Below are 27532 nucleotides of genomic sequence, written 5' to 3'. Positions count from 1 at the left end.
GAACAAATAAAAGGATGGAATCAATGATTTGGTAGTTTGTACATGGGCTGTGGGAGGAGATTAATGGTATCTATTGGTCAAGTATACATGGGCTATGGATGGAGTGAGCTGGGTGGATTGCTTCCTCCATTGCAAGAATTGAAGAGAGCTTATAAAACATACACTATACAGAGTACCTCAGTGACAAACAGAGTCCGGGGATCAATGATATCCAGGAAATGTCGGAACCGTCCATGAAAAGTAGACTGGAAAAAAAAAAAATCAGAAATATTCATTTAAAATTGGAGAGATAACAGTGTAACCCACAAATGTGGAAAATGTGAAATAAATGTACAATAAGTTTGTCAGCATTAAAAAAAACCTCAGGTAAGTGTTGCTTTGAAAATCTCCCAAAGGACTAGATTTCAATGTAATTCAGTTAGCATTTCACAAACATTCAGCATTCTGAAACAGCAATTTGCATTTATATAATGCAGAAATGTCCCAGGGCAAAATAATGTCAAGCAACAGTTCAAGAGATGATTGAAAACATGGCGAGGAAGATAGGAGTCTTTTAGACGAGAAGGGACCCAGCAAAGCTCAACATTCGCAGCATTCCAGAGAATAAGGTTGTGATAGCTGAAGGCTACCCCCTCAATGGTGGAATCGGTAACCAGCGGGGACACATTATCCACAAAGCAGAGGACAAGAACCGCAAACTGAAGGAACTTACAAAGCTAAAGTCAGCGACGCCAGGGTGGAATTTCAAAATGAGACTTGGCATCAATGATCGGTCATCAATGGAGGTGTACAAGGATGGAGTGGCGTTACAGAGGTTTATAGCATGGGACAGAGCAGAGATTTGGAGACAATAGTGTCTACGTATGGTGGACAATGGATTCCTGATAAGTCTTAAAGTGCCAAAAGGTGTGAACTATGGTTCCAAAAGGATTACATGAGTTTTTTTTTTTTTTAACTGGTCGGTGCAACATCGTGGGCCGAAGGGCCTGTTCTGCGCTGTAATGTTCTATGTTCTATGTTCTATGAATAGAACTGGGTGATAATCTTGTGGAGAGAGTGTAGCATTTGAGATTGAGCAGTTTTGTGAATGCTTTGCACAATCTTGTTTTTTTTTGTCATAGAATCCCAACAGTGCAGGAGAGTATTCAGCCCATCGAGTCTACACCAATTCTCCAACAGAGCATCTTACCCAGGCCCATACCCCATCCCCATAACCCCACACATTTACCCTGCTAACCCCCTAATCTACACATCTTTGGCCACAAAGGGGCAATTTAGCAGGGCCAATGCACCTAACCAGCATAATTTAATCAGAGCACCCGGAGGAAACCTATACAGACAATGGAAGAATGTGCAAACTCCACACAGTCACTCAAGGCTGGAATTGAACCTGGGTTCCTGGCGCTGTGAGGCAGTAGTGCTAACCACTATTATTATTTGCTCAAGAGGTGCGATTAGGTCAGCATTTATTGCCCATTCCTACATGCCCTCGAGAAGGTGGTGATGAGCTTCCTTCTTGAACTGTTGCAGTCCATATGGTGTAAGTACATCTACAATGCTGTTAGGAAAGAAGTTCAAGGATTTTAAGACCATAAGATATAGGAGCAGAATTAAGCCATTCAGCTAATCGAGTCTGCTCCGCTATTCAATCATGGCTGATGTTTCTCAACCCCAATCTCTCGCCTTTTCCCTGTAACCTTTGATCCCGTTACCAATCAAGAACCTATCTATCTGTGTCTTAAATACACTCAATAATGTGGCATCCACAGCCTTCTGTGGCAATGAATTGCACAGATTCACCACCCTCTGGCTGAAGAAATTTGACCCAACCACAGTCAATTTTAGCTGATGAATGGTAATATAGTTTCATATATACACTGGTAATATTGTTTCAAATCTGGATGGTGAGTGGCTTGGAGGGGGTATTTTTCCCATGTATCTGCTGCCCTTGTCTTTCCATATGAGATGGATAGATACCAATACTTGCATTTAAAAGCACCTTTAATGTAGTGAAGTGTCCCAAGAAGCTTCACAGGTGCATAATTGGAGTTTGACACGATAAAGATAACAGGGCAAATGATTTATTAGTCACAAGTAAGGCTTACATTAACACTGCAATGGAGTTACTGTGAAATTCCCCTCGTCGCCACAGTCCGGCGCCTGTTCGGGTAACACTGAGGGAGAATTTAGTATGGCCAATCCAGCTAACCAGCACGTCTCTCAGAATGTGGGAGGAAACCGGAGCACCTGGAGGAAACCCACGCAGACACGGGGAGAACGTGCAAACTCCACACAGACAGTGACCCAAGTCTGGAATCGAACTGGCACTGTGAAGCAGCAGTGCTAACCACTGTGCCACCGTGCTGCCCACAGGTGTAAGTTTAAAGAACCTAAAAAGGAGGAAAGAAAGTCAGAGAGGTTTTGCTTCAGGCCTAGGTAGTTGTAGGCATAGCCACCAATGATTTAATAACATTTATCATTAGACAGCACCCTTAAGGGAATAAAACATTCCAAGGCATTTTGCAAACATTATCAAACTAAAAGGTTTGACACAGAGCTGCAGAAGATGATATTAGGCAAAACAACCCAAAAAAAAAGTTCACGCAAATTGGCTGGCAGGGTGTAGTGACAAATTCCATTCCCTGCAGAAGGCCAGTGGATTTTTAAAAAAAAACAAAGCATACATTCCTTACATTTTGTGACCATCTCTTTTCTGTCAGAATTCTCATTTACAGCAGTGATTGGCTAGGCATATTGGACTAGATCACATTTATTCCAAAAATGTTAACACCACAAAGTGACTTATTTCTTAAATTAGTTATCCCTTTGTTTCAATAATTATCTTTAAGTCTAAGTGCTTTGACCTTGGCAAGGTCACATTTATGCTTCTATCTTGTTATAAGCAACTGTACCGCTGAGTGGCTGGGATTGCTAGGCTACTTCTGCTGCATTAAGAGTTTAACACATCTGTAGACTGGATTACACAGTCAGGCCAGATAGGGTTGGCAAGTCCCCGTCTTGTGTGGAACTTCAATGATCACTTGTCTTATTGTTGCACAACAGTCACTACATTTTGGAAGTACCACATTAACTGTAAAGTGCTTTAAGCTGTCCCAAGATGGTGAAGGGACTGTGAGACTGCATGCCCTTCTTTCAATTTGTTATGGTACTAACTACAAAATTTACTCCGTTCAACTTCATAATTTAGCATGTTGAAATTTGAACTCAGTTTCTAGTTCAGAAACACAACCATTGAACTACAAAAGTGTATTCTCTAATCACATCCTCCAAATCCTCTCATGGTCCTCCTTCACCACTATATGGTTAAAAAGATTGCATTTTGCTCATGCCCCTGCATTTTTCCAAGGTTTTGCTCTTTAGCCTCCTCGTTAATTATTGTTTCAATACTCGTGACGACAGCTGTTGCAGCTCTTTGCACCCTTTCCAATGATTCACTGTGAGCAAAGTTGAAGCATGGTAGAAACACCATTTTTCAATGAGGAAGACTGGACAATATACTATAAAGTTCCCCTCCAAGTCACTCACCATCCTCACTTGGAAATCTATTGCCATTCCTTCACTGTCGCTGGGTCAAAATCCTGGAACTCTCTCCCTAACAGCACACACAGTGTACCTACATCAAATGGACTGCAACAGCTCATGAAGGCAGCTCACCACCACCTTAAGGGCAATGAGGGATGGGTAATAAATGCTGGCCTAGCCAGCAATGCCCACATCCCTTGAGTGACTTTCTTAAAAATGTAATCTGAAGCATCTTAGAACCATAGAACCATAGAAAATTACAGCTCAGAAACAGGCCTTTTGGCCCTTCTTGTCTGTGCCGAACCATTTTATGCCTAGTCCCACTGACCTGCACTTGGACCATATCCCTCCACACCCCTCATCCATGAACCAGTCCAAGTTTTTCTTAAATGTTAAAAGTGACCCTGCATTTACCACTTTATCTGGCAGCTCATTCCACACTCCCACCACTCTCTGCGTGAAGAAGCCCCCCCTAATATTCCCTTTAAACTTTTCTCCTTTCACCCTTAACCCATGCCCTCTGGTTTTTTTCTCCCCTAGCCTCAGCGGAAAAAGCTTGCTTGCATTCACTCTATCTATACCCATCAAAATCTTATACACCTCTATCAAATCTCCCCTCAATCTTCTACGCTCCAGGGAATAAAGTCCCAATCTATTCAATCTCTCTCTGTAACTCAGCTTCTCAAGTCCCGGCAACATCCTTGTGAACCTTCTCTGCACTCTTTCAATCTTATTTACATCCTTCCTGTAACTAGGTGACTGTCATCTTCATGGTGACAGTCTTGGCTCAGTGGGTAGCAGTCTCATGTTGACATCTAAATGCTATAAGTTCAAGCTCCACTCCAGAGCACACAATCTCAGCCAACACTTCGTCTGTTTGCAACATTGGGATAATATTTGACCCGGAGGAGTTTCTGACCACATATTCACAGCATCACCAAGACCACCTATTTCACCTCTGTATCATCACCCAAATTCACCTTCTCTCTCCATGGCCCTTCCCACATCTCTGATCTCCTTCAGTCTCTCCAAGATATCTGTGCTCTACTAAATCTGGCCTCCTGTGCATTTCCAGTTATTATTTCTCCATCATTAGTGGCCATGCCTTCAGTTGCCTGGGCCCCAAGCTCTGGAATTCCATTTCTAAATGTCTCCAGCTCACTTTCCATCTCAAGATGCTCCTTAAAACCTATGTCTTTAAATCAACCTTTGGTCATCTAGCATCTTTTTACTTACTTCAGTATCACATTTCGCTTTGTGAAATGCTGTGGGATGTTTCATTACATTATTAACATAGATTTAACATTTTAATGCCAGGATTCAGGAACTGTCATTATAAAATTTGGTTCTGATTTCTTTCAGTTAAAAAAAAAACTTTAAAGAATTAAGGAGGATTGCATTTCTACAGCAACACTGACAACCTTGGGATGTCCTAAAAAGGGCTTTACAGCCAATGAAGTATTTCGAAACACGCCTAACTGTTGCACTGTAGGAAATACAGCAGCCATTCTGGGAAGAGCGAGATCCTATGAGCCTCCACCATCTGCTTCAGCCTGTTGACTGGCAGATAAATGGTCGCCAAAACACTAAAGTCCTTAAGGATGGAGCATGAACACACAAAACGGATTCAAAGACTAGCACTGGGCCAAGGGAGCATTTACTGGCTCTGCATTTACTGCATAAGGACAGCAGAGCAGACTCCACACGGCCTCCTTCTTTCTGTCCCATACTTTGGTTTTAAAAAAACATATCCTATCACAGAATGTCAGGATATGGGTGCCACTGGCTAGGCCAGCATTCATTGTTCATCCCCAGTTGCCCTGGAGAAGGTGGTGGTGGGCCGCTTCCTTGAACAGCTGCAGTCCACAGGGTGTAGGTACATCCACAATGCTGTTAGGGAGGGTGTTACAAGATTTTGATCTAGCAACAGTATATTGTTGCACAAATATACTTGGAGGGGAACTCACAGTTGGTGTTCTCAGGGATCTGCTTTCCTTGTTCTTATAGATGGTAGTGGAAGGTGCAGCCGAAGGAACCTTGGTGAGTTGCTGCAATGCATCTTGTGGAAGGTACACAGTGCCGTCACTGGAAGTGAATGTTTGTGGAAGCGCTGCCGATCAAGAGGGCTGCTTTGTCTTGATACTGATGCAACAGGTGCATCAAGTAATCAGGAAGACTAATGGTATGTTACCTTTATTGCAAGAGGACTTGAATACAGGAGCAGAGAAGTCTTGCTTCGATTGAGAATCGGCAATAGCTAGATCCTCTCTTGTTGGAGGTGGACATAGTCTGGCAATTGTGTGGCAAGTTGATCAGCCCAAGTGGTACTGCTGCCTCAAAGCACCAGGGACCTGGGTTCAATTCCGGCTTGGGTCACTGTCCGTGCGGAGTCTGCATATTCTCCCTGTGTGTTTCCTCAGGTTTCACACAGTCTGAAAGACGTGCTGGTTAGCTATGCTAAATTCAACCTCAGCGTACCCGAACGGTTGTAATGAACAAAGCATCGTAGCTGTGAGGGACAGCTCGGTGGATAGGATATTGGTATGTAGATAGGCTGGAAAATTGGGCGGGGATCCTGGATTCAGGATTCAATCCTGGACCGGGGAGCGGCGCGGGCTTGGAGGGCCGAAGGGCCTGTTCCTGTGCTGTATTGTTCTTTGTTCTTTGTTCGAACAGGTGCCCGAGTGTGGCAACTAGGGGATTTTCACAGTAACTTCATTGCAGTGTTAATGTAAGCCTACTTGTGACACTAATAAATAAAAACTTTTCTAAAATTCAAAGGAAGAAATGAGCTTCAGTTTCCTCCCACAGTGCAAAGGTGTGGTGTGTAAGTTAGGTGCATTAGCCATGGCAAGTGTGCAGAGTTATTGGGATAAAAGCAAAGATGCTGGAATCTGAAACCAAAAGAGAAAATGCTGGAAAATCTCAGCAGGTCTGGCAGCATCTGTAAGGAGGGAAAAGAGCTGACGTTTCGAGTCCAGACGACCCTTTGTCAAAGCTCTGAGTGTTACCAAATAAACCTGTTGGACTTTAACCTGGTGTTGTGAGACTTCTTACTGCTCCTTCAAAAGGAGGGATAAGGTAAAGGGGCGGGATACACTTTCAGAGGGTGAGTGCAGACTCGATGGGCCGGATGGCCTCTTTCTGCACTGTGGAGAGTCTCTGGCCCTGAGCTGAGTTTGCCCTGCACCTTTAAGGGGAAAAAAAAACGCCACACACGAATCGACACGCCACTTTAATGATGGACAAACGGTGCAGCCAATGGCGAACCGAGCACGGAAGAGGGGGCGGGTCCGGCCGGGTGGCCCTCGCCCAATCGGAGCGGAGAGAATGGGAGGGCGTGGCTTGGCACGGCGGTTGTGTTTTGAACGGCGCTCGCGCGACCCCGGCCTCGCGCTCGGAGGAAGGGAGTCAGCGAGAGGGAGAGAGTTCAAACCTATGGCAGCTTTACCTGATCGAAGCGCGACTTCCCCAGCTCGAACGGAGGGTAATCCCCCCTTGAGGCTGCCATTCCAACAGGTAACTCCGCGCTTCAAATCATTAATCTTTAAATAGTGTTCCCGGCTCCTCCCAGTTTGAAGGCGGCCGGAGTCCAGCCCTCTTTTCCCCTGGGCGGGGGCGGGGACCAAGGTACACACCGGAAGTTGTAGGCGGGGTGAAGGGCGGCAGGACTACATTTCCCGTCGTGCTCCAGCCTGGGGGGGGGGGGTTAAACGGGTTGGTGCGCATGCGCAGGATGTTAATGTTCCAAATTACTTGGAGGTCCTCCTCCTCTATTCCTGAAATCCAGAACGAGGCACAGTGGACTCAATCCCATGAAATGAGGAATTGTTGCTCGAAAAAAATAAAGCTGGAGTTAGGGGTCCACTCACCCGATGAAGGAGCTCATGATTCCAAATAAACCTGTTGGACTTTAACCTGGTGTTGTGAGACTTCTTACCATGCCCACCCCAGTCCAACGCCAGCGCCTCCACATCATAGCTACTGAGAGGAAATAGAGCCAAAGTTTTGCATCTGTTTTTTTAAAGTTCATTTATTAGCACCACAAGTAGGCTTACATTAACACTGCAATGAAGTTACTGTGAAATCCCCCTCGTTGCCACGCTCTGTTTGGGTACACTGAGAGGGAATTTAGCATGGCCAATGCACCTAACCCGCATGTCTTTCAAACTGGGAGGAAACCGGAGCACCCGGAGGAAACCCACGTCGACACAGGATTGGAGGATTGGAGGATAGCGAATGTGGTCCCGTTGTTTAAGAAGGGTAGCAGGGATAACCCAGGAAATTATAGGCCGGTGAGCTTGACGTCCGTGGTAGGGAAGTTGTTGGAGAGGATTCTTAGAGACAGGATGTATGTGCATTTAGAACGGAACAATCTCATTAGTGACAGACAGCATGGTTTTGTAAGAGGGAGGTCGTGCCTTACAAATTTGGTGGAGTTTTTTGGCATAACTATAGGGTTCATGGTGGGAGATATAGGAAGGATATCAGAGGTAGGCTCTTCACGCAGAGAGTGGTTGGGGTGTGGAATGGACTGCCTGCAGTGATAGTGGAGTCAGACACTTTAGGAACATTTAAGCGGTTATTGGATAGGCACATGGAGCACACCAGGATGGTAGGGAGTGGGATAGCTTGATCTTGGTTTCAGATGAAGGTCGGCACAACATCGTGGGCCGAAGGGCCTGTTCTGTGCTGTACTGTTCTATGTTCTATAAGTGACAAAAACGGTTGATGAAGGAAGGGCCGTGGATGTCGTCTATATGGATTTCAGTAAGGCATTTGACAAAGTCCCACATGGCAGGTTGGTTAAGAAGGTTAAGGCTCATGGGATACAAGGAGAAGTGGCTCGATGGGTGGAGAACTGGCTTGGCCATAGGAGACAGAGGGTAGTGGTCGAAGGGTCTTTTTCCGGCTGGAGGTCTGTAACCAGTGGTGTTCCGCAGGGCTCTGTACTGGGACCTCTGCTATTTGTGATATATATAAATGATTTGGAAGAAGGTGTAACTGGTGTTACCAGCAAGTTTGCGGATGACACGAAGATGGCTGGAATTGCGGATAGCGAAGAGCATTGTCGGGCAATACAGCAGGATATAGATAGGCTGGAAAATTGGGCGGAGAGGTGGCAGATGGAATTTAATCCGGATAAATGCGAAGTGATGCATTTTTGAAGAAATAATGTAGGGAGGAGTTATACAATAAATGGCAGAGTCATCAGGAGTATAGAAACACAGAGGGACCTAGGTGTGCAAGTCCACAAATCCTTGAAGGTGGCAACACAGGTGGAGAAGGTGGTGAAGAAGGCATATGGTATGCTTGCCTTTATAGGACGGGGTATAGAGTATAAAAGCTGGAGTCTGATGATGCAGCTGTATAGAACGCTGGTTAGGCCACATTTGGAGTACTGCGTCCAGTTCTGGTCGCCGCACTACCAGAAGGACGTGGAGGCATTGGAGAGAGTGCAGAGAAGGTTTACCAGGATGTTGCCTGGTATGGAGGGTCTTAGCTATGAGGAGAGATTGGGTAGACTGGGGTTGTTCTCCTTGGAAAGACGGAGAATGAGGGGAGATCTAATAGAGGTATACAAGATTATGAAGGGTATAGATAGGGTGAACAGTGGGAAGCTTTTTCCCAGGTCGGAGGTGACGATCACGAGGGGTCACGGGCTCAAGCTGAGAGGGGCGAAGTATAACTCAGACATCAGAGGGACGTTTTTTACACAGAGGGTGGTGGGGGCCTGGAATGCGCTGCCAAGTAGGGTGGTGGAGGCAGGCACGCTGACATCGTTTAAGACTTACCTGGATAGTCACATGAGCAGCCTGGGAATGGAGGGATACAAATGATTGGTCTAGTTGGACCAAGGAGCGGCACAGGCTTGGAGGGTCGAAGGGCCTGTTTCCTGTGCTGTACTGTTCTTTGTTCTTTGTTCTTTGACACGGGGAGAACATGCAGACTCCATGCAGACAGTGACCCAAACTGGGGATCGAACCCGAGTCTCTGGCATTGTGAGGCAACAGTGCCAACCACTGTGTCATCCTGCCACCCATGGTCTGGATGAGGTTGAATGAGCCTTCATTAGAGCTCAAATTGTTGGTCAACCTGGGGTGTCCAGCTGGCTTGGATTTATGGGGACTGTCACAGAATTCAGCATCCCACAGGGGCTTCCCAGACGATTATTTGTCTTTGATTTTGGTCATTGGATTTATTCAGTAAATTTTTGAGAGGGTGATGGGTAGTTAGAATCATAGAAGCCCTACAGTGCAGAAAGAGGCCATCTGGCCCATCGAGTGTGCACCGACCACAATTCCACCCAGGCCCTCCCCCATATCCCTACATATTTACCCGCTAATCCCTCTAATCTACGCATCTCAGGACACTAAGGGACAACTTTAGCATGGCCAGTCAACCTAACCTGCACATCTTTGGACTGTGGAAGGAAACCGGAGCACCCGGAGGAAACCCACGCAGACACGAGGAGAATGTGCAAACTCCACACAGCCAGTGACCCAAGCTGGGAATCGAACCCAGGTCGCTGGAGATGTGAAGCAGCAGTGCTAACCACTGTGCTACCGTGCCGCCCAATGCTTATTGGGGGCAGGCAGGAAAGTGGAGTTGAAATCGCAATCACAAACATCTATGACGAATCAGATCAGGCAAGGTCTTATTGGTAGGCTTAATCGGCCGAATGTCCTTCTATGTTTCTTTTGTGACTGAGCCCAGAGTCATCCACTAGGAAGTACTGGCTGGCACTGCCCTCTGAATTTCATGGCTCTGGCAAGTGGGTAGTTGCGGGGTGGGAGGGTTCCAGGCTAGTGTTGATAATGGACTCATGGCCAACTCCCTGGACCTGAACCGGTCAATATATATGCCCTGAGGTTGGGAAAGATGAGGTCCAGGGCAGACCAGAGGGGTAGGAACATAACGCTCACCAATTTTCCCTCCATGGCCTTGTCAGCCCCACTATTCCCTATGGCACTGTCAACCCCAGCTGATAGTTTGGCCATCAATGATGAAGTGATTTAAAATCAGGAATGCACAGAACAGCTGAATTGGAGGAGTACAGAGATTTTGGAAGGTTACTGCACTAAAGATTACAGATATAGGCATGGATAAGGCCATGGACTTGAAAACAAGTATGAGAATGTTAAAATCAAGAAGAAATTAGATATAGGGGCTAATGAAGCAAGGGATATGGGGGAAAGGGGATCAGGATATTGAATTTGCTGATCAGCCATGATCAAAATGAATGGCGGAGCAGGCTCGCAGGGCCAAGTGGCCTACTCCTGCTTCTAATTTCTATGAAACATCTTATTGAAACATATAAGATGATTAGAGGTTTAGATAGGGTGGATAGTGATAGCCTTTTTCCTCTGATGGAGAAATCCAGCACGAGGGGGCATGGCTTTAAATTGAGGGGGGGTAGTTATAGAACCGATGTCAGGGGTAGGTTCTTTACCCAGAGGGTGGTGAGGGATTGGAATGCCCTGCCAGCATCAGTTGTAAATGCGCCTAGTTTGGGGGCGTTTAAGAGATCCGTAGATAGGTTCATGGACGAAAAGAAATTGGTTTAGGTTGGAGGGTCACAGTTTTTTTTTTAACTGGTCGGTGCAACATCGTGGGCCGAAGGGCCTGTTCTGCGCTGTAATGTTCTATGTTCTATGTTTTTATCAAGACATTATTTGACTGGGAGCCAATGTACAATATAGCAAGACAATGGGTGGCGAGCAGGAGTTAAATACACAGCAAGTCAAGGCACATTACCTTTTGACTACATAAATATAATTAGCATTGAGAGGATTGATTAATACACAACATGTAGACTTGTCCTCATCATGGATTCTGTCCAACAAGCTGTGGATTTCCAGCATTTTTCCCAATTGCTAAATTTCATTAAAGAGAAAGTAATGATGTATAAAAGCTTTTCCAGTAATTGAAGGGATGAGAAATTCATTTTGGCAGAATTCCAACTTTTTGATTGCGGAATCCTGACCTTTGAAATTGTTTTCCAACCACATTCTCTCTGTAGTGCTTTGCTTCCCTTAACTTTATACTTTAAATGCACTTTTGGTTTAGGCATTGTTACTGAGCCTGCTCGGTCCTTTTTAAAAACAAACTGACATTTCGCTCATCGACCTTCAGTTATAGAATCCCTACAGTACAGGAGGCCATTCAGCCCATCAAGCCTGCACTGCCAATAATTCCACCCAGGCCTTACCCCATAACTCCACCTATTTGCCCTGCTAATCCCTCTGACACTAAGGGACAATGCACCTCACCTGCACAATTTTGGACTGTGGAAGGAAACCGGAGCACGCGAAGAATGCAAACTCCACACAGCCGGAAGCCCCAAGGCTGGAATTGAACCTGGGTCCCTGTCACTGTGAGGCAGCCGTACTAGCCACTATGCTGCCTTGATTGCTGCTTCTGTCTGGCTTGCCACCTCCTTCCACTGAACCACGCACTTACCCACCTCCCTCTTCTCACCTTTTGGCTTGCCCGCTTCCATTAGCCAACCCTCACATGACTTTGATTTGATTTATTATTGTCACATGTATTAACACACAGTGAAAAGTATTGTTTCTTGCGCGCAATACAGACAAAACATACCGTTCATAGAGAAGGAAAAGCGAGAGTGCAGAATGTAATGTTACAGTCATAGCTAGAGTGTAGAGAAAAATCAACTTAATGCAAGATAAGTCCATTCAAAAGTCTGACAGCAGCAGGGAAGAAGCTGTTTTTGAGTCGGTTAGTACGTGACCTCAGACTTTTGTACCTTTTTCCCCAAAGGAAGAAGGTGGAAGAGAGAATGTCTGGGGTGCGTGGCGTCCTTGATTATGCTGGCTGCTTTGCCGAGGCAGTGGGAAGTGTAGACAGAGTCAATGGATGGGAGGCTGGTTTGGGTAAAGGATTGGGTGACATTCATGACCTTTTGTAGTTTGTAGCGGTCTTGGGCAGAGCAGGAGCCATACCAAGCTGTGATACAACCAGAAAGAATGCTTTCTATGGTGCATCTGTAAAAGTTGGTGAGAGTCGTAGCTGACATGCCAAATTTCCTTAGTCTTCTGAGAAAGTAGAGGTGTTGGTGGGCTTTCATAACTATAGTGTCGGCATGGGGGGATCAGGACAGGTTGCTGGTGATCTGGACACCTAAACACTTGAAGCTCTCGACCCTTTCTACTTCATCCCCATTGATGTAGACAGGGGCATGTTCTCCTTTACGCTTCCTGAAGTCGATGACAATCTCCTTAGTTTTGTTGACATTGAAGGAGAGATTATTGTTGCCGCACCAGTTCACCAGATTCTCTATCTCATTCCTGTACTCTGTCTCGTCATTGTTTCTGATCCGACCCACTACGGTGGTGTCATCAGCAAACTTGAAAATTGAATTGGAGGGGAATTTGGCCACACAGTCATAGGCGTATAAGGAGTATAGTAGGGAGCTGGGAACACAGCCTTGTGGGGCACCGGTGTTGAGGATGATCATGGAGAATGTGTTGTTGCCTATCCTTACTGATTGTGGTAAGTTAGGAAGTTCAGGATCCAGTCGCAGAGGGAGGTGCCGAGGCCCAGGCCACGGAGTTTGGAGATGAGTTTCGTGGGAATAATAGTGTTGAAGGCTGAGCTGTGGTCAATAAATAGGAGTTTGACATAGGTGTCCTTGTTATCTAGGTGTTCCAGGGTTGAGTGCAGGGCCAGGGAAATGGGGCGTCTGCTATGGACCTGTTGTGGCAGTAGGCAAACTGTAGTGGATCCAGGTAGCCCGGGAGGCTGGAATTGATTCGTGCTATGACTAACCTTTCGAAGCACTTCATAATGATGAACGTCAGAGCCACCGGTCGATAGTAATTAAGGCACGCTGCTTGGCTTTTCTTAGGTACAGGGATGATGATTGTCGTCTTGAAGCAGATAGGGACCTCAGATTGTTGTAAAGAGAGGTTGAAGATGTCTGTGAATACCTCCACCAGCTGATCAGCACAGGATTTGAGTGCATGTCCGGGTACCCCATCCGGGCCAGTCGCTTTCCGACCAAAGGGTTCAGGAGTGTTGGGGAGTAAAGTGGTGAGTGGGAGGGTTAGAAGAGGCAGGATGCCTTTAAAATGCAATCATTCGGTTTATATTTTCCACTCTACATTAAAAAATTAACAATTCACCTAATTAAATTAGGAAAAAGGAGTTCCCTTATGATAGAATCATATAATGGTTCTAGTACCTAATATCAGTGCCCTCCTGGTTCTCAACCTCTCCACAAATTGGAAATGTTGTCCATATCTACTCTGTCCAAACCTCTCATGATTTTGAAAACCTTGATCATTGTATCATGAGGTTTAGGATGGTCATAGAAAAGGACAATGGGCCATCCAGAGTAAGAATTATTAACTAGGGAGAGCCAATTTCAATGGGCAAGAATGGTGCTGGGCTGAGTAGACTGGAATGAAAGGTTGGCGGGAGAAAGTGGAGCAGAACAATGGGCTACCTTCAAAAGAGAAATGGTTCGGGCATGCTCAGGTATATTTCTTAAAAGGGAAAGGTAAGACAAACCAATCCAGAGCTCCCTGAAAGAAAATTAGTTCCCTGAAGATAGAAATTAAGATACAAAAGAGAACGTGTGCTTAAGACAGGTGTCAGGTAGAAAATACCATTGAGAGCGAGGTTGAATACAGAAGGTTCAGAAGGGAGATGAAAAAGCAAAGAGGGATTATGAAAAGACTGGCAGCCAACATAAAGAGGAATCCCAAAGTCTTCTATCAGCATATAAATAATTTTTAAAATTTAGGACCGTTTAGAGACCAAAATGGAATTTACGCATGCAAACGTATGAAATAGAAGCACAAGTAGGCCATTCAGCCCCTCGAGCTTGCTCTGCCATTCATTAAGATTGTGGCTGATCTGTTTGCATTTCGAATTCCATATTTCTGTTTACCCCAATGACATTTGATTCCCTTGCCTAACAATCTATCTACCTCCACCTTAAAAATATTCAATGAACCCACCTTCTGAGGCAAAGAGTTCCAAATTAACACGTCCTCTGAGAAAGAAAAGAAATCCTCTTCCCTGTCCTAAAAGGGAGACTCTTAATTTTAAGAAGTGCACCCTAGTTCTGATGCTAAGTCTATGTCCACAACTTCATATTCCCACTTGCCGATCTGTGCCTGCAGCCAACCTTATTTACCATCCTTGGTGTGTTTACATACATGCATTGTTAACTTGATTTTGACTTGATTGTATTCCTCCTTACTCTGGCTGCATCTAATACTTTACTATTACTGAGTTTGGTGCTAACTGCGTCTCCTTTGTGCACCTTGTGTTTCATCTCTAATGTTGTCACCTGGGTCCTATCCTCCACCAAGTTAGTTTAAACTTCCCCAATAGCAGGAGCAAACACCCTGCAAAGACTGTGATTTAAAAAAAATTAATTTATGGGATGTGGGCTCGGCCAAAATGTATTGCCCAATTCTAATTGCCCTTGAGAAGGTGGTGATGAACTGCCTTCTTGAACTGCTGCAGTCCAGGATTTTGACCCAGTGACAGTAATAGATTTTACTTCTTTATTAGTGTCACAAATAGGCTTACATTAACACTGCAATTAAGTTACTGTGAAAATCCCCAAGTCGCCACACTCCAGCGCCTTTTTGGGTACACTGAGGGAGAATTTAGCATGGCCAATAACTGCGATGTATGTCCAAGTCAGGATGGTTTGTGACTTGAAGGAGAACCTCCTGGTGGTGGTGTTCCCAGGTATCTGCTGTCCTGTGACATGCAGCTTGTCTGTCCTGACCTCCCTGATTATGGGGGGTGGGTAAGGAGATGTTCTAAACAGGCAGTATGGAAAATGTAGATTTAATTATTTTAAAGTTTCAATGCGTATAAACTACAGCTCTCACCAACCAGAAAACTGCTTAAATGGTATTCTGCCGATAATTAAGGGCAGGAGAACTAAAAAGAAAATGGAATGTTAACTCTGTTTCTCTCTCCACAGATGCTGCCTGATGTATTGAGTATGCCTCAGATTTCCAGCATCTGTAGTGTTTTGCTCTTGTGAAAGGGCATGAAAAGGCCTGTCAATTCAATACTGTTGTTGTGCAGCTTCCTGACTCATCCCTACCCCTAGGTGTAAGCTGGAACAAACTGCAACTCAACAACAGCAAACCTGTGTAATAGATAATGAATATATGCCCTGTTCAACATCAGAATTTAATTCACTAAATAGGAACAAACTGGGAGCAAACTCTCCAGATTAAATTCTGCTCCTTGTTCTGACAATCCTGAGTTTCATTTTTCACCCTTCACCTTTACTTCGGCCGCCAAAGTAGATTGTGCATCTTTACCTCAAAGATCAAGACCATCAAAGGACTGTCTTTCTACCTTCTTCCCCACCTTTAACACTTTAGTGAAATATGTCTCTTTGACCAACTTTATAAGTGGCCATTATAAAAGGTGTATCCCATGGGGGATACACCTTTTCACACTTGTGAAGCAATGCAAAATGTTTTAGACCTAAGGAGTGAGAGCTCATTGTTGATATGATTGGCTAGGCCAGCATTTATTGCCCATCACTAATTGCACTTAACAGGGTAGTGCTGAGCTGACTTCTTGAACTGCTGCAGTCCCTGTGGTGTAGGTGTGTCCAATGTGCTATCAGGGAGGGAGTTCCAGGATTTTGACCAAGTGACAGATAATGCTGCAGTGTCAAGGGCTGCCATTGATATGAGATAAACTGATACAGGATGAGGTGCAGGAGGGAAAATTGTGCATCAATGGTGGTTCTGTTGATAGCACCCTTGCCTCTTAGCCAGAAGGTTGTAATTTCAATTTCCGCTTCAGGATGTGAATAATACCAAGACTGATGTTCTGTGTAGCACTGTCAGGGGTGCTGTGTTTTGGATGAGGCTTTAAACTGACACTTTGTCTACCTTCTCAGGTGAAAACAACAGATCCCAAAGCACTAACTTGAAGGAGAGTTATCCCCAGTGGCCTGGCCAATATTTACCCCTTAAGCAGCATCACAAAAAACGATTATCTGCTCATCACATTGCAGCTGGTGGGAACTTGCTGGGCACAAACTGGCTGCCGTGTTTCTAAATTGCAATAGTAATTATGTTAAAAAGGCTTCTCGGCCTTTTGGCTAGGATCTAAATTGTTTCTAAATTGCAATAGTAATTATGTTAAAAAGGCTTCTCGGCCTTTTGGCTAGGATCAAGTGTAGTATGGATCGCCTGCACTTGGTTGGGGTCATTGGGTTGCACTGGGGCTTCATGTGTTTCATATGAAGCAATTTTTAAAAGCGGCATCTCGGCCTTTTGGCTAAGATGCAAATGAGCTCAAGTCTTGGAGGAGGATCCTCCCCCTTCTCCAATCAGCTTGACTCATGTAGATCAGGCCCAGGTCAGGGTGGTTTTGGTCTCCCGTCCTGTCTTGTCAGCCTGGATCTGAAATGTCTCAACTTGTTGAGACTCTGAATTGGATTTGATTTGATTGAATTGGAAAAGTATATTAAAAAAAAAAATTATGTTGAAAAGTATTGCATTCATTAGCTGTGAACTGTTTTGAATGTCCTGTGATCATGAAGAGTGCTATATAAGTGCAAACCTTTTTTCTCTGATAGAGATGTGCTGGCTACATTTAGACAAAGTAGAATTGGAGCAATGAGAGAATCATGCCAAGGTGATTCACCCCAAGCAGAACCAGGGTCAAATTCTGCAGATATCAGAAAGGATAAAGAGAAATGGAAAAAAGTGAGTGCAACCTTGATGTTTGTCAGGGGATATGGAAGATTAGATTTAAAAAAACTTCCCTACCACTGCCCCTTGTGGTGGACAATATTTTAAGCATCTAATTTTCGCTGTCCACCCTTCTTAGTTTGGTTCATATCTTAGGAACATGGAACAAAGGAGATTAATATTTTACTTTTGATTCTTTCAAAAAATGTTATTAATTATGAACTAAGTTGTACTGATCCAGAAATCTGTTTTCAATGTTGAGTTAGCTAATCTTGGAGGAAACATGATGATAGTACTTCAACTTGGCAAAGTGCCTTGGAGTATTATCCTCCTCATCATTCTCTTAGGACAGATGATGCTGAAGATTGTTCAGAGAGACTATTTACCGTCTGAATCACAAGGAATGACCATTTGGGAGAGTCACTGAGGGTCCACTAGTATCTGTGGACCAGGATCCCACCAACTTTCAGTGCCTTCAGGAGAGGTGGAAGGAAGGTAATTTCTGGTCAGTTTAATCCCAGTTGACATATTACTCAAATTGTCACACAATATTAATATTCAAATGCAATTTGCTAGCATATGTATAGGTGGAATTTCAATCCTGTGTAGACTAATAGCAGAAAGGACCTGAGATGAAGGAATCTGTTATCAGTGCCAATGCATCGCCTGCCACCTAGTGCAGATTGTGCATGTTTACACAAGCAGCTGATTGTATCATTAACCAACGGCAATCATAGTGACATTCCTGCATGATAAAAGAAGTTGCGTACATTACTCACACTTCTCACTATTCCTGTTCCTGCCATGGAAAAGTTGAAGGAAGTTCGTAATGCAACAGAAAATGGGGAAAGAAATGTTTGCGTAATAAGAGCTCCCTCCCTCCCTTTTATTTATTAATTGAAGTTCTTTTCATAGAAGCTAACTACTTATAGATTTCACATCTCACAGCTCTATTAAAGGGCTCAATTGGTAAATGCACCATCTACTATGCTACTCAACCACACCATGTTGGGAAGGCTCAATTCCCATGTGTGTGGAGTTAGCTGATTAATACAAGTGTCCTGGTCCACGTGCGTGATGGCAGTGATCTGTTGCAACTGACTCTTCCACAATCAAAGTTTGCTGGCTTTCACCATCTAGTATCACCTCCAAAGAAAGTTCCAATAGGTGAGATACAAGAGGACAATCATTGGTTCTGTAAAAATAGGTACTTTTCAGAATAGTATAGAATTAGCAGGCACAATATGAGGCCATCTGGCAGAAGGGTGTTTTTTTTCTCTGATAAAACACATGAACAGTCGCAAATAGTTAGTGATGGAGGTGAAACAAAGAAGGATAATACTTCTGGCACCTTATGTATCCTCTATACAAGTGTCTGGTAGGTGTTAACAAATGACAGCCATCATGAGACAAACTAAAAAGATAATCTCAGTAACAGAGGGGATGTGACACTTTGGGTACCAGACATTGGTCATTGGCCAGAGCTATTCAAACAAGTGATTGACATTGGGCAAACAACCAGCCCTAGTATGTTTACGGCTATTCAGGAGTTAAGAGGGCAGTCCTCACCAGGCAGAAGACAACTGGGAAAGAGCTTCCTAACACCTCAGCCACTTGGGACAACAAAGAACAAAGAGAAAAGAAGACTGCTGCCTCCATTCTGGAATTGGTAAACTGCTCTTAACTGTCATGCATTGCATACTTTTTCTGCCATAGATAGGTTTATGTATCACATTTAAACATTTGCTTCTTAATAAATCACTTTAAATCACTTGAGTTTGATCCCTTTTTGGGTAATTGATGATTCCTGAACCTAAACCTCACATCTACAATACTGTACTGTAGCAACACAGCAACATCTTAACAAAAGAAAATTGAAAGGAATATGTAGAAATTAGATTCATTAGACAGATGCACTGGTCTGTTCAGATGCATGATTGCACTAAATGACTATATGGAGACAAATGGAGAGGATCATTGTCTTCTGGGAGTCCTCTGTCACTTTGTATATCAATAGTCCTCTTAATATGATTTACAGCCTCCATCTCATTTGCAAAAACTTACAGCTCCATGCATCCTGGTTCTCCGTTCAACGGTTGAATGGCTTTAAGGTGTTGACTGAGCTGGTATCGAGTGCAGTTCTCTCTCCGTTTCATTTGGTAGCAACATGAAAGAAGTTTCATTGGGAGGGACCCCAACATCATTCAGTAACTAAAAGGCTCTCATAAAGGAGAAGCATAGTGCCTGGCCTTCACTTGGCAAATGGCTATAGAGAAATTATTAGCTCTAAACGAGACTTCAGTGATGTAGCATTTCTGAGATTAGCCTTCCATGAAGACATAGGCTTTATGGCCCCCATAAAAAGGTGAGTTAAATGGTTCTAGTCCATGACCTAGAATGTATTGAACAAAGGAGTGCTTTGCAAGAGACTGAGGTGGCGAAAGTGCTTCAAAGACAATCGCTTTCAGGAAGTTCAGGTTCCTCAAGGAGCATCGTTTCAAGCATTGGTTATCCACAGGTTCAATGTATAAGCTGGGTTACTCCTGTTCCAAAAGAAAAATAATAAACCATGTGGAGATCAAAGACTCATGCAGACTCTTCGCTCTTGCAGGACATCTGCCCACAAGATTATCAAATAAAGCTGGACAATTACTGCTGGGAGAATTGGACAAGGACAATGTTGAAGAAATGGGGTGTTGTGTGGGGCAGTTACGTTTGTTTATATGAATCTCACTGCTCTCGTTGAGAATAAAGATACTCTTACCAATTTCTCAGTTTTAGGATCACATACTGACAGATTATGTAAAAATTATAACAGGACAATAAGCAGCTAATCCAACCAGTGTTCATCCTCTGCATGACAATCTTGTTCCCATATTGCTTTATTTTCATCTATTTCTAACCTGTATTTAAATGTTGACATGGGCTCTTGCTTTGATCACTGGTACATTGCACAGCCTGACTGTTATGAAGGACACGGGGGAACGACGATAGAACTCCCTTACTGAGTGAGCGGAGGTTTGCCCATTGGGAAGTGAGCAGCGAGAGGTTAAAACCCATTGCTTCAACCCGGACAGTTGTTGTAGGTCACTGGGTATAGACATAGGGTCATAGACTCTATGACTCTGTAGACTTGTTTGCTTTAAACTGCAGGTCTTCCTTTGATTATCAATAAAGGGATTCTTGTTTATGGAAGATGCCTTGGCGGAATTATTACACTGGCAATGAGTAAAAAAAACATTTTTTTTCTCTCTCAGGACAACTTCTGTAAGTCAAGAATTTTCTCCGGTGAGGAAAAGCAATTATGACTCTTAGGGAAACTTGAACCCTCTGATACCAGCAGGGAAGACTGGGCCCAATATACAGTGCACGTGTGTTACTTCTTCCGTGCTGACAACATTGAAGGAGACAAAGACAAAAAGTAACATCGTTGGCTGCATATGGGGCTCCGACCTTCAACGTGATAAAAAGTCTGACCTATCCGGATGTCTCTGCCTTGAAAACTTTTAATGATCGAGTAGACTTGATAAAAAAAACCACTACAACCAGAAGCCTTCTTTTATACGCCAAATATACTGCTTCAACATGGCCAGGAGAACCTCTGTCACTGAGTTGTTGGCTGGGTTACGGAAATTAGCAGAATATGGCGAATTCGGACCACTTCTAAATGGAATGTTGCAGGACAGATATACAGCATAAATAACCTAACTACCCAAAAGAAGCAGTTGGCAGAACCCAATCTCTATTTTTTTAAAAAGCCATTGTAATAGTTTTATCGCTGGAGAATGGAGAAAAATGGGCTCAGAAGCTACAGAGTACGTCAGGCAACAATGTCCTTCAGCTAGGGGGAGGCATCTCGTATAATCGGTCCCCAATGGAGAGTGCTTGTGTAAACAAGATATTAGAGGGCCACTAACAATATTGGAGCTCTAATAACACGGCCAGGCAGTCAAAGAAAGGCAGTAACAACCCCAAGAGTGTTAGAGAACATACTGCAGAGGGGTGTGAATGCCAGACAATGGACTATTGCAAGCACTGTCAAAGGTCACAGCCCCAAGGCAAAATTTTAGGAAAAGGCAGAATGTGTGCTGCCTAGTGAGGGAGCCTAGACCATACTCGACTGTACGCAGGTATCCCCTCTTCCAGAGACGAGGACATTACACAACAAAGTTGCCCCTGTTGTAGAATTACTAATAAATGGCCATCCGTTGAAGATGGAGGTGGACATGGGACTGTGGTCTCTGTTATCGAAGAATAGACATACAGGCACCACCAAACTGGCACCCAACCCCTCAGCTTGTTAGATACGAAGACCGGACTATCCACCTACACCGGGAAATATTTACAAATAAAAGGCCCAGTGACTTATAGGCAGCAATCAGTTCACCTCCAACTCATTGTTGTATAGGGGCAAAAACTAAGGCTCATGGGGAGAGATTGGCTCCAGCAGATCCGACTGAACTGGTTAGAGATCTTCAGACTAGGTGTGGAGAGACTATATAAGGTTATCAGGGAAAAGTAGCGGCCAAGGCCAAAATCTACATTGGCCGCCAATGCTACACCTAGGTATTTTAGAGCAAGACCAGTCCCATACTTCTTGGAGATGTAAACTGAACTATGGTGCCTTGAAAGTTTAGACATAATAAGGCCCGTGCAATTTGCAGAATGGGCTGTGCCCGTAGTCCCCGTTCTTTAACCTGACAAATCAGTTCATTTTTGTGGAGACTCGGCTTTCCAAACTCAATAGGTACTCCATTCCCCGATTTGAAGACCTGTACGCTTAGTTAACAGTTATTTTCCAAATTGGACATGAGTCCCGCCTATCTTCAGCTTGAATTGGATGAGTCCTCTCAGAAGTAAGTGATGATCAACATGCACAAGGGACTATATGAGTATACTCGCTTGCCCTTTGGGGGTCTTGTCATCATGTGCCATTTTCCAATGGAGAACATTCTTCAAGGGCTACCCAGACTGCAGTATACTAAGATGATGTTCTGGTCAGAATACTGGCAAGAGGTATTGCAGAAATATTTAAGAGTAGGAGTGTGCTTGAAGAGGGAACAATGCGTCTTTCAAGCTGAAGGGACCTACTTCGGGTACTGGGAAAAGGGAGGATAAGGTAAAAAACCAGTAGAGAATAAGGTAAAAGCCATCAAGGAAGAACCAACCCCAAGGAACACCTCTGAGTTAAAATCCTTCCTGGGATTAGTAAGTTATGGGAAATTTGCCCTATATTTAGCTTCCATGCTGCGCCCCCTCACACCTGCCTGCACACCCTACTATGAAAATACCAGAGATAATCCTGGGAATCGCCACAGGCAGTAGGTTTCGCCAAAGTCAAACATCAGCTACTGTCATCCAACTGGCCCATTTTGATCCCAAGGAAGATCTCGTGCTGACATGCAACACTTGCCCTTCCGGGGTAGGGGTGATACTTGGGGGCAGCACAGTGGTTAATACTGCTGCCTCACAGTGGCAGGGACCTGGGTTCAATTCCTGGGTCACTGTGCGGAGTTTGCACATTCTCCTCGTGTCTTCCTGGGTTTCCTCTGGGTGCTCCTGTTTCCTCCCACAATCTGAAAGACGTGCTGGTTTGGTGCGTTGGCCATGCTAAATTCCCCCTCAGTGTACCCGAACAGGTGCCGGAGTGTGGTGACTAGAGGATTTTCACAGCAACTTCATTGCGGTGTCAATGTAAGCCTACTTGTGACACTAATAAATTTTTTTAAAAACTTTCACGTCGCTGAAAAGAGGGGATGGAAAAGCTCATCGCGTATGCATCCAGGACCATTGTTTTGGGTCCGCGGGTATAGTCTTGTTTGCTGTAAGCTGCAGGTGCACCTCTTCCTTTGGTCATCAATAAAGGGTTTCTTCTTGATGGAAGACTGGCCTTGGCAAAATTATTACTCTACAGTTTTGTAAAACAAAACAATCTTACAGCCCAGTCGGGACCACTTGTCATGTCTCTGCCATCTCTCTGAAAGAGCTGTCCAATTTAATTCCACATCTCTGCTTTTTCCCTCGTTGCCTTGCATATTAGGGATCAAGTATGTATCTAGTTGCTTTAGGAATGCTGTGGAATCCGATTGCATCACCCTTTTACAATCCAGATCATAACTCTCTTTGGGATAATTTTGCCTTTATTCTTTTGCCAATTGCTCTAAATATGAGGAACATTGGTTACCACATGCCAGCAGAAACCATTTCTCCCAACTTGTTCTATCAAAACCCATTGTAATTTTGAATACCACATTTAGACTCCTCTTAACTTTCCCTAATTTGAGAACAACTCCTACTTCTCCAATCTATCCACTTGGTATCTGAAATTACCCTTGCTGACTTGATTTGTCAAGTCTATATGAAGGTTAAATCCCTATGATCATTGTATTGCATTTGTTGCAAACTCCAATGATTTATTGTGTAATGCTGTGCCCAATAGTACTGTTAGAGCTTATCAACAACTTGCACCAGAGTTTCCTGACCCTTGTTATTCTTAATCTCCACCCATATTGTTTCCACTTCCCTATCTTCTGAGCCAAGATCCTTTCTTACTACTGTCCTTATTTCATATTTAATAGAAGGCTGCACCACCTCCATTCTGCTCGGGCTTTTAAAGTACTGTGTACCATGGAATAGATATTATCCAATACATAACTGTGGGCAGAATTTTGTGCCCTCCCTTCTGGAGGGTTTGATGGCATGGGGGTCATATAATCACATGGGAGGCTTGCATTGGAGATTTCACTGCCTTTACAACTCCAACCTGATTAAGTGGCAGGAAGACCCATGAATCATAGAATCCATTCCAGTGCAGGAGGTGGCCATTCAGCCCATCAAGTCTGTACCAACCACAATTGCACCCAGGCCCTATTCCCCTAACCCCTCATGTTTATCCTGCTAATCCTCCTAACACTTGGGTTAATTTAGCATGGCCAATCAACCTAACCTGCACATCTTTGGACTTTGAACGGTCTTCCTGCCCAACCTCAAATTGAGGCACTCACCCAACCACCTCTTGTATCAACCTGGCAATGGGCCTGAGGATTCATCATCACTCACCTGCACCTGGGTCCTTCCTCAGTGCGTTGTTCCAGAAGCTGCCAGTGCTTCCCCTGTAGCGCTGCTGAGTGTAGAAGAGCTGCAAGCCTCTAACTGGCCAGCAGCTCATGGTAGGCAGGACCCCTGCCTCCTGAGATCCTTGATTGTAGGGAAGGTCTGCTACTGTGACCTTCATGACTTAGAAGGACAAAGGTGCATGGGAACACCATCCCTCAAGTTCCCCTTCAAGTCACAGCATCCCGATTTGGGACTGTATTACCAATCCTTCAGCACCATTAGGACAAATTCCTGAAACAGACTTCAAGGACTGCTCACTAACATTTTCTCAGGACGGCTACAAATGGACAATAAATGACACTCGAGGCAGTAACAGTTGCATCCTGACAATTAAAATAAAAATATGATAATGCCATTTTGTACCAAATTTATAGTTCATGTTTTGCTGTGAAATCCACGTCAATGGGAACTGAGTTAAGACTGGCCAAATTTACTTCATAAAACACTTCGAAGTTAAAGACACAATTTTCTATCCAACGATCTAGGCTGGATTTGGACTTAAGTTGCTAAGGTCTTAAAGGGCAGTATTCCACTCCCCAGCCAATCTCAAGAAAACCTATACATCAAAAATTCTCTCACACGTCTAATTTATTTCATGATATAACTTTATTAACAAGTAGCAATTTTCAAAGTTCCATCTCCACTTTCTGGAAACAGGATATTTTTCACCAATTACATAACAAAGGTGGAAGAGTTTAGACAGTGTTCTCTTCGCTCTATGTTGAGGCGCTATACATTGGGACTGAGGAGGAGGCAGGGAGCAAGTTGAAATGCTGTACATTGATTGCTCCCCACCCACAATTGCAGCTAACGAAGGAGAGAAAAAGAACCCGATTCCAAACTTCTCCACTTCAAATTTAATTCCTGGCATAAATTACCACTGAAAACAATTAAAAATAAATATCTAATTTATTTTGTCAAACTTGTTCTCAATGGACTAGTCCAGAGATGATGATGACACAAGTTAATCATTGCAGTATCTGTGCTCCTTTATGATTTCATAACGTGAAAAATGCATATGGAGCAGCAACTGCGTGACTCCAGGATACTGAAGCTCTCAACCTTAAGTTTTATTCAGCTTTAATTAGATCAGGTTTAAACTTTAAAAAGCAGCTCACCATCATGGATTTGCTTTGAGAACAGATGTGCAGTTTCTGAACATTCTCACTTTGAAAGCTAAAATAGGATTCTACAAAATATGCTAGCAAGGCAAATCAAATACATTTTATATACAGTGCTTTAACTGGTCTTTGTAGATAGACTCCCAACTGTGAGATGGAAACCAACCAACCTTTATAAAAATAATTGATGCTTTAATGCTTGGTGATTTCCTGAGCGACTATCGTTTTTGTTTAACTCACAAGGGATACTGTTCCCAAGAAAACATTTGTGGTTTTGCCTGTAGATGCAAAACTCTTCGTTGCATACAACATTTCTGATTTTATTTTCAGCCACCGGTCATTATTCATTTTGAGGTTTTTTTTTTGCAATCATTCATGGTTGTGTGTGCAAACATGTTGCCAGCGGAAACAAATATATCACTACAGATCCCAGTCGCAGTCTGAGAAAGAAGAAGGGACAACAGAATTGTTCTGTAGTCACTTGATTAATCCCAATTATTAAAAACTGGACACTAGCAGAAAGAGGTTCCCCTTTTCCTCTAGCTGTGCCACAGAGATGAAAGGACCTCCAGGATAAAGCGGTGGTAGTGCACAATCAACTGATGTCAATCAAGGACACCATAGTTGCCTTTGGTACCAGGCAGGGGGAGAATAAATCAAGCAAATTCCCCATTGCCATTATTCACTATTCTTTGAAGCTTACCTGAAAGTGCTGTAGTGTGGGTGTAAGGCAACAACCAGTTCAGGCTCTCACTGTGATACAGAATATCATGGACGGATTATATTACTGTTATAAAATAAAAATCCATGAGTAACAGGAAATAATTTGCAGTCACCATGATGCAGTTCTGATTGGTGTATGGAAGAGATGACAACTAGCAAAGTATAAGGACAATTCTCTTTTTTTTGAAATGTCATCAGTTCTGCAGCAGGATACTGGCATCAATAACAGTTGAATTGCATAGAGAACAGTTCTTATTAATGGATATCAAAACAATTACATCGACCAATTCCCAGCCAAAACGGATGGGAAAAAGGAACAGGGCATAAAGTTTTATCTGGGAAAACTGGTGTAAAGGATTGGCTGAAAGCGGAGTATGAATGGAAAAAGAAACATTGAACATATTTTGTGGAACTTGTATCATGCTTGCCAAGGCACAAGCAATTGGTATAGCACACATTATATGCAGTTTAAAAGCACTTTTAATTTTGCTTTAACACGAGGGAAGACTCCTTACTCACTTCGCAAGCTCTGAATGATTTTTAGTTTCAGAACTTTCATTTCCCACAGAAGCTTTCTGTGGCCTCTGAACCAAACTGCCAATCTGATGTCAATGGGAAAGTTTTATGCAATCTCATGACCACTAATAACAGGTTGTCCTAAAGCTTTCACATAGAATTCTTGCAACAAATGAACCGGAGCTACATTTATCATCCGATCCCAATTGTGAAAAAAACCATGTTCCAACCCAAAGGGTCACAAAGCCTTGTTCCCCTTTTCCCATCTCCTTACCATATCATTAATCCCCCCTTGGGACAATCATTTAAAGACACAGGCCATTTACAGCAAGAAAAACTTTAAATCTGTTGTACTATTTGAGTGTGATTCCAGCATTTACTAGTGTAAGGGTACAGAGAGGAAACCCATATAGTCACAGTGTATCAGGCACAATGCTGTTTTATTTGTTAGCTGCTTTGGTCTTCATTCTTTCACTCACTGACTGGAGAATGCTAGGCTTTTGCTCCATGACTTGCACTAGCACCACATCAATGTATTCTTCCAGATCCCGCACATGCACTGCCTTCTTCTGCAGTTCCAGTTCCTGCTGCAGGATTATTTTGATGAGCTCATCGTGTGTGAGATGGTAGTAGCGAGCAACTGGGTCTGCGGGCTTGAATTCCTGAAATACAAGAAACCCAGATTTTTTTAAAAATACACCAGTAGGAAAATGATCAAATGAGCAGGGCCTCCCTTCCTGCCTCACTGAGTGAGCATACAGTCTTGTGCACCACTATACCAAACCCGAGAAAGAACAG

General features: G+C 43.7%; 2 protein-coding genes and 1 long non-coding RNA gene across 9 annotated transcripts in view; 1 reads left to right on the top strand and 2 right to left on the bottom strand.

Moving 5' to 3' along the window:
• LOC144501188 (sideroflexin-5-like) overlaps positions 1 to 7190 on the bottom strand; it is a 220688-nt gene extending 213498 nt beyond the window's left edge. The window contains exons 1-2 of one of the 2 annotated variants that reach the window (XM_078224621.1): positions 6995 to 7190; positions 177 to 245 (exon numbers count right to left, since the gene is read on the bottom strand). In XM_078224621.1, coding sequence (XP_078080747.1) covers positions 177 to 245; positions 6995 to 7054 — 129 coding nt within the window. In that variant the 5' untranslated portion in view covers positions 7055 to 7190. The remainder of the gene's footprint in view (positions 1 to 176; positions 246 to 6994) is intronic. The other variant, XM_078224630.1, reaches the window with a different exon arrangement.
• The window catches only part of LOC144501208 (uncharacterized), a 136627-nt gene extending 113491 nt beyond the window's left edge, over positions 1 to 23136 (top strand). The window contains exons 4-6 of one of the 2 annotated variants that reach the window (XR_013499071.1): positions 5551 to 5725; positions 15518 to 17273; positions 20516 to 23136. This is a non-coding gene — a long non-coding RNA (uncharacterized LOC144501208). Of the gene's footprint in view, positions 1 to 5550; positions 5726 to 15517; positions 19028 to 20515 lie in introns of those variants that run through there. The other variant, XR_013499070.1, reaches the window with a different exon arrangement.
• A 1812-nt stretch (positions 23137 to 24948) lies between these two features.
• The window catches only part of LOC144501162 (uncharacterized), a 134488-nt gene continuing 131904 nt past the window's right edge, over positions 24949 to 27532 (bottom strand). For 4 of the 5 annotated variants that reach the window (XM_078224609.1, XM_078224592.1, XM_078224584.1 and 1 more), the window contains one exon: positions 24950 to 27396. In XM_078224609.1, coding sequence (XP_078080735.1) covers positions 27344 to 27396 — 53 coding nt within the window. In that variant the 3' untranslated portion in view covers positions 24950 to 27343. Of the gene's footprint in view, positions 27397 to 27532 lie in introns of all 5 variants that reach the window. The other variant, XM_078224574.1, reaches the window with a different exon arrangement.

This window comes from Mustelus asterias, chromosome 1, assembly GCF_964213995.1.
Source record: "Mustelus asterias chromosome 1, sMusAst1.hap1.1, whole genome shotgun sequence".
NCBI classification, from domain to species: domain Eukaryota; kingdom Metazoa; phylum Chordata; class Chondrichthyes; order Carcharhiniformes; family Triakidae; genus Mustelus; species Mustelus asterias.
Note: the sequence above shows the minus strand (reverse complement) of the source record. Positions and strands in the feature narration are given on the sequence as shown.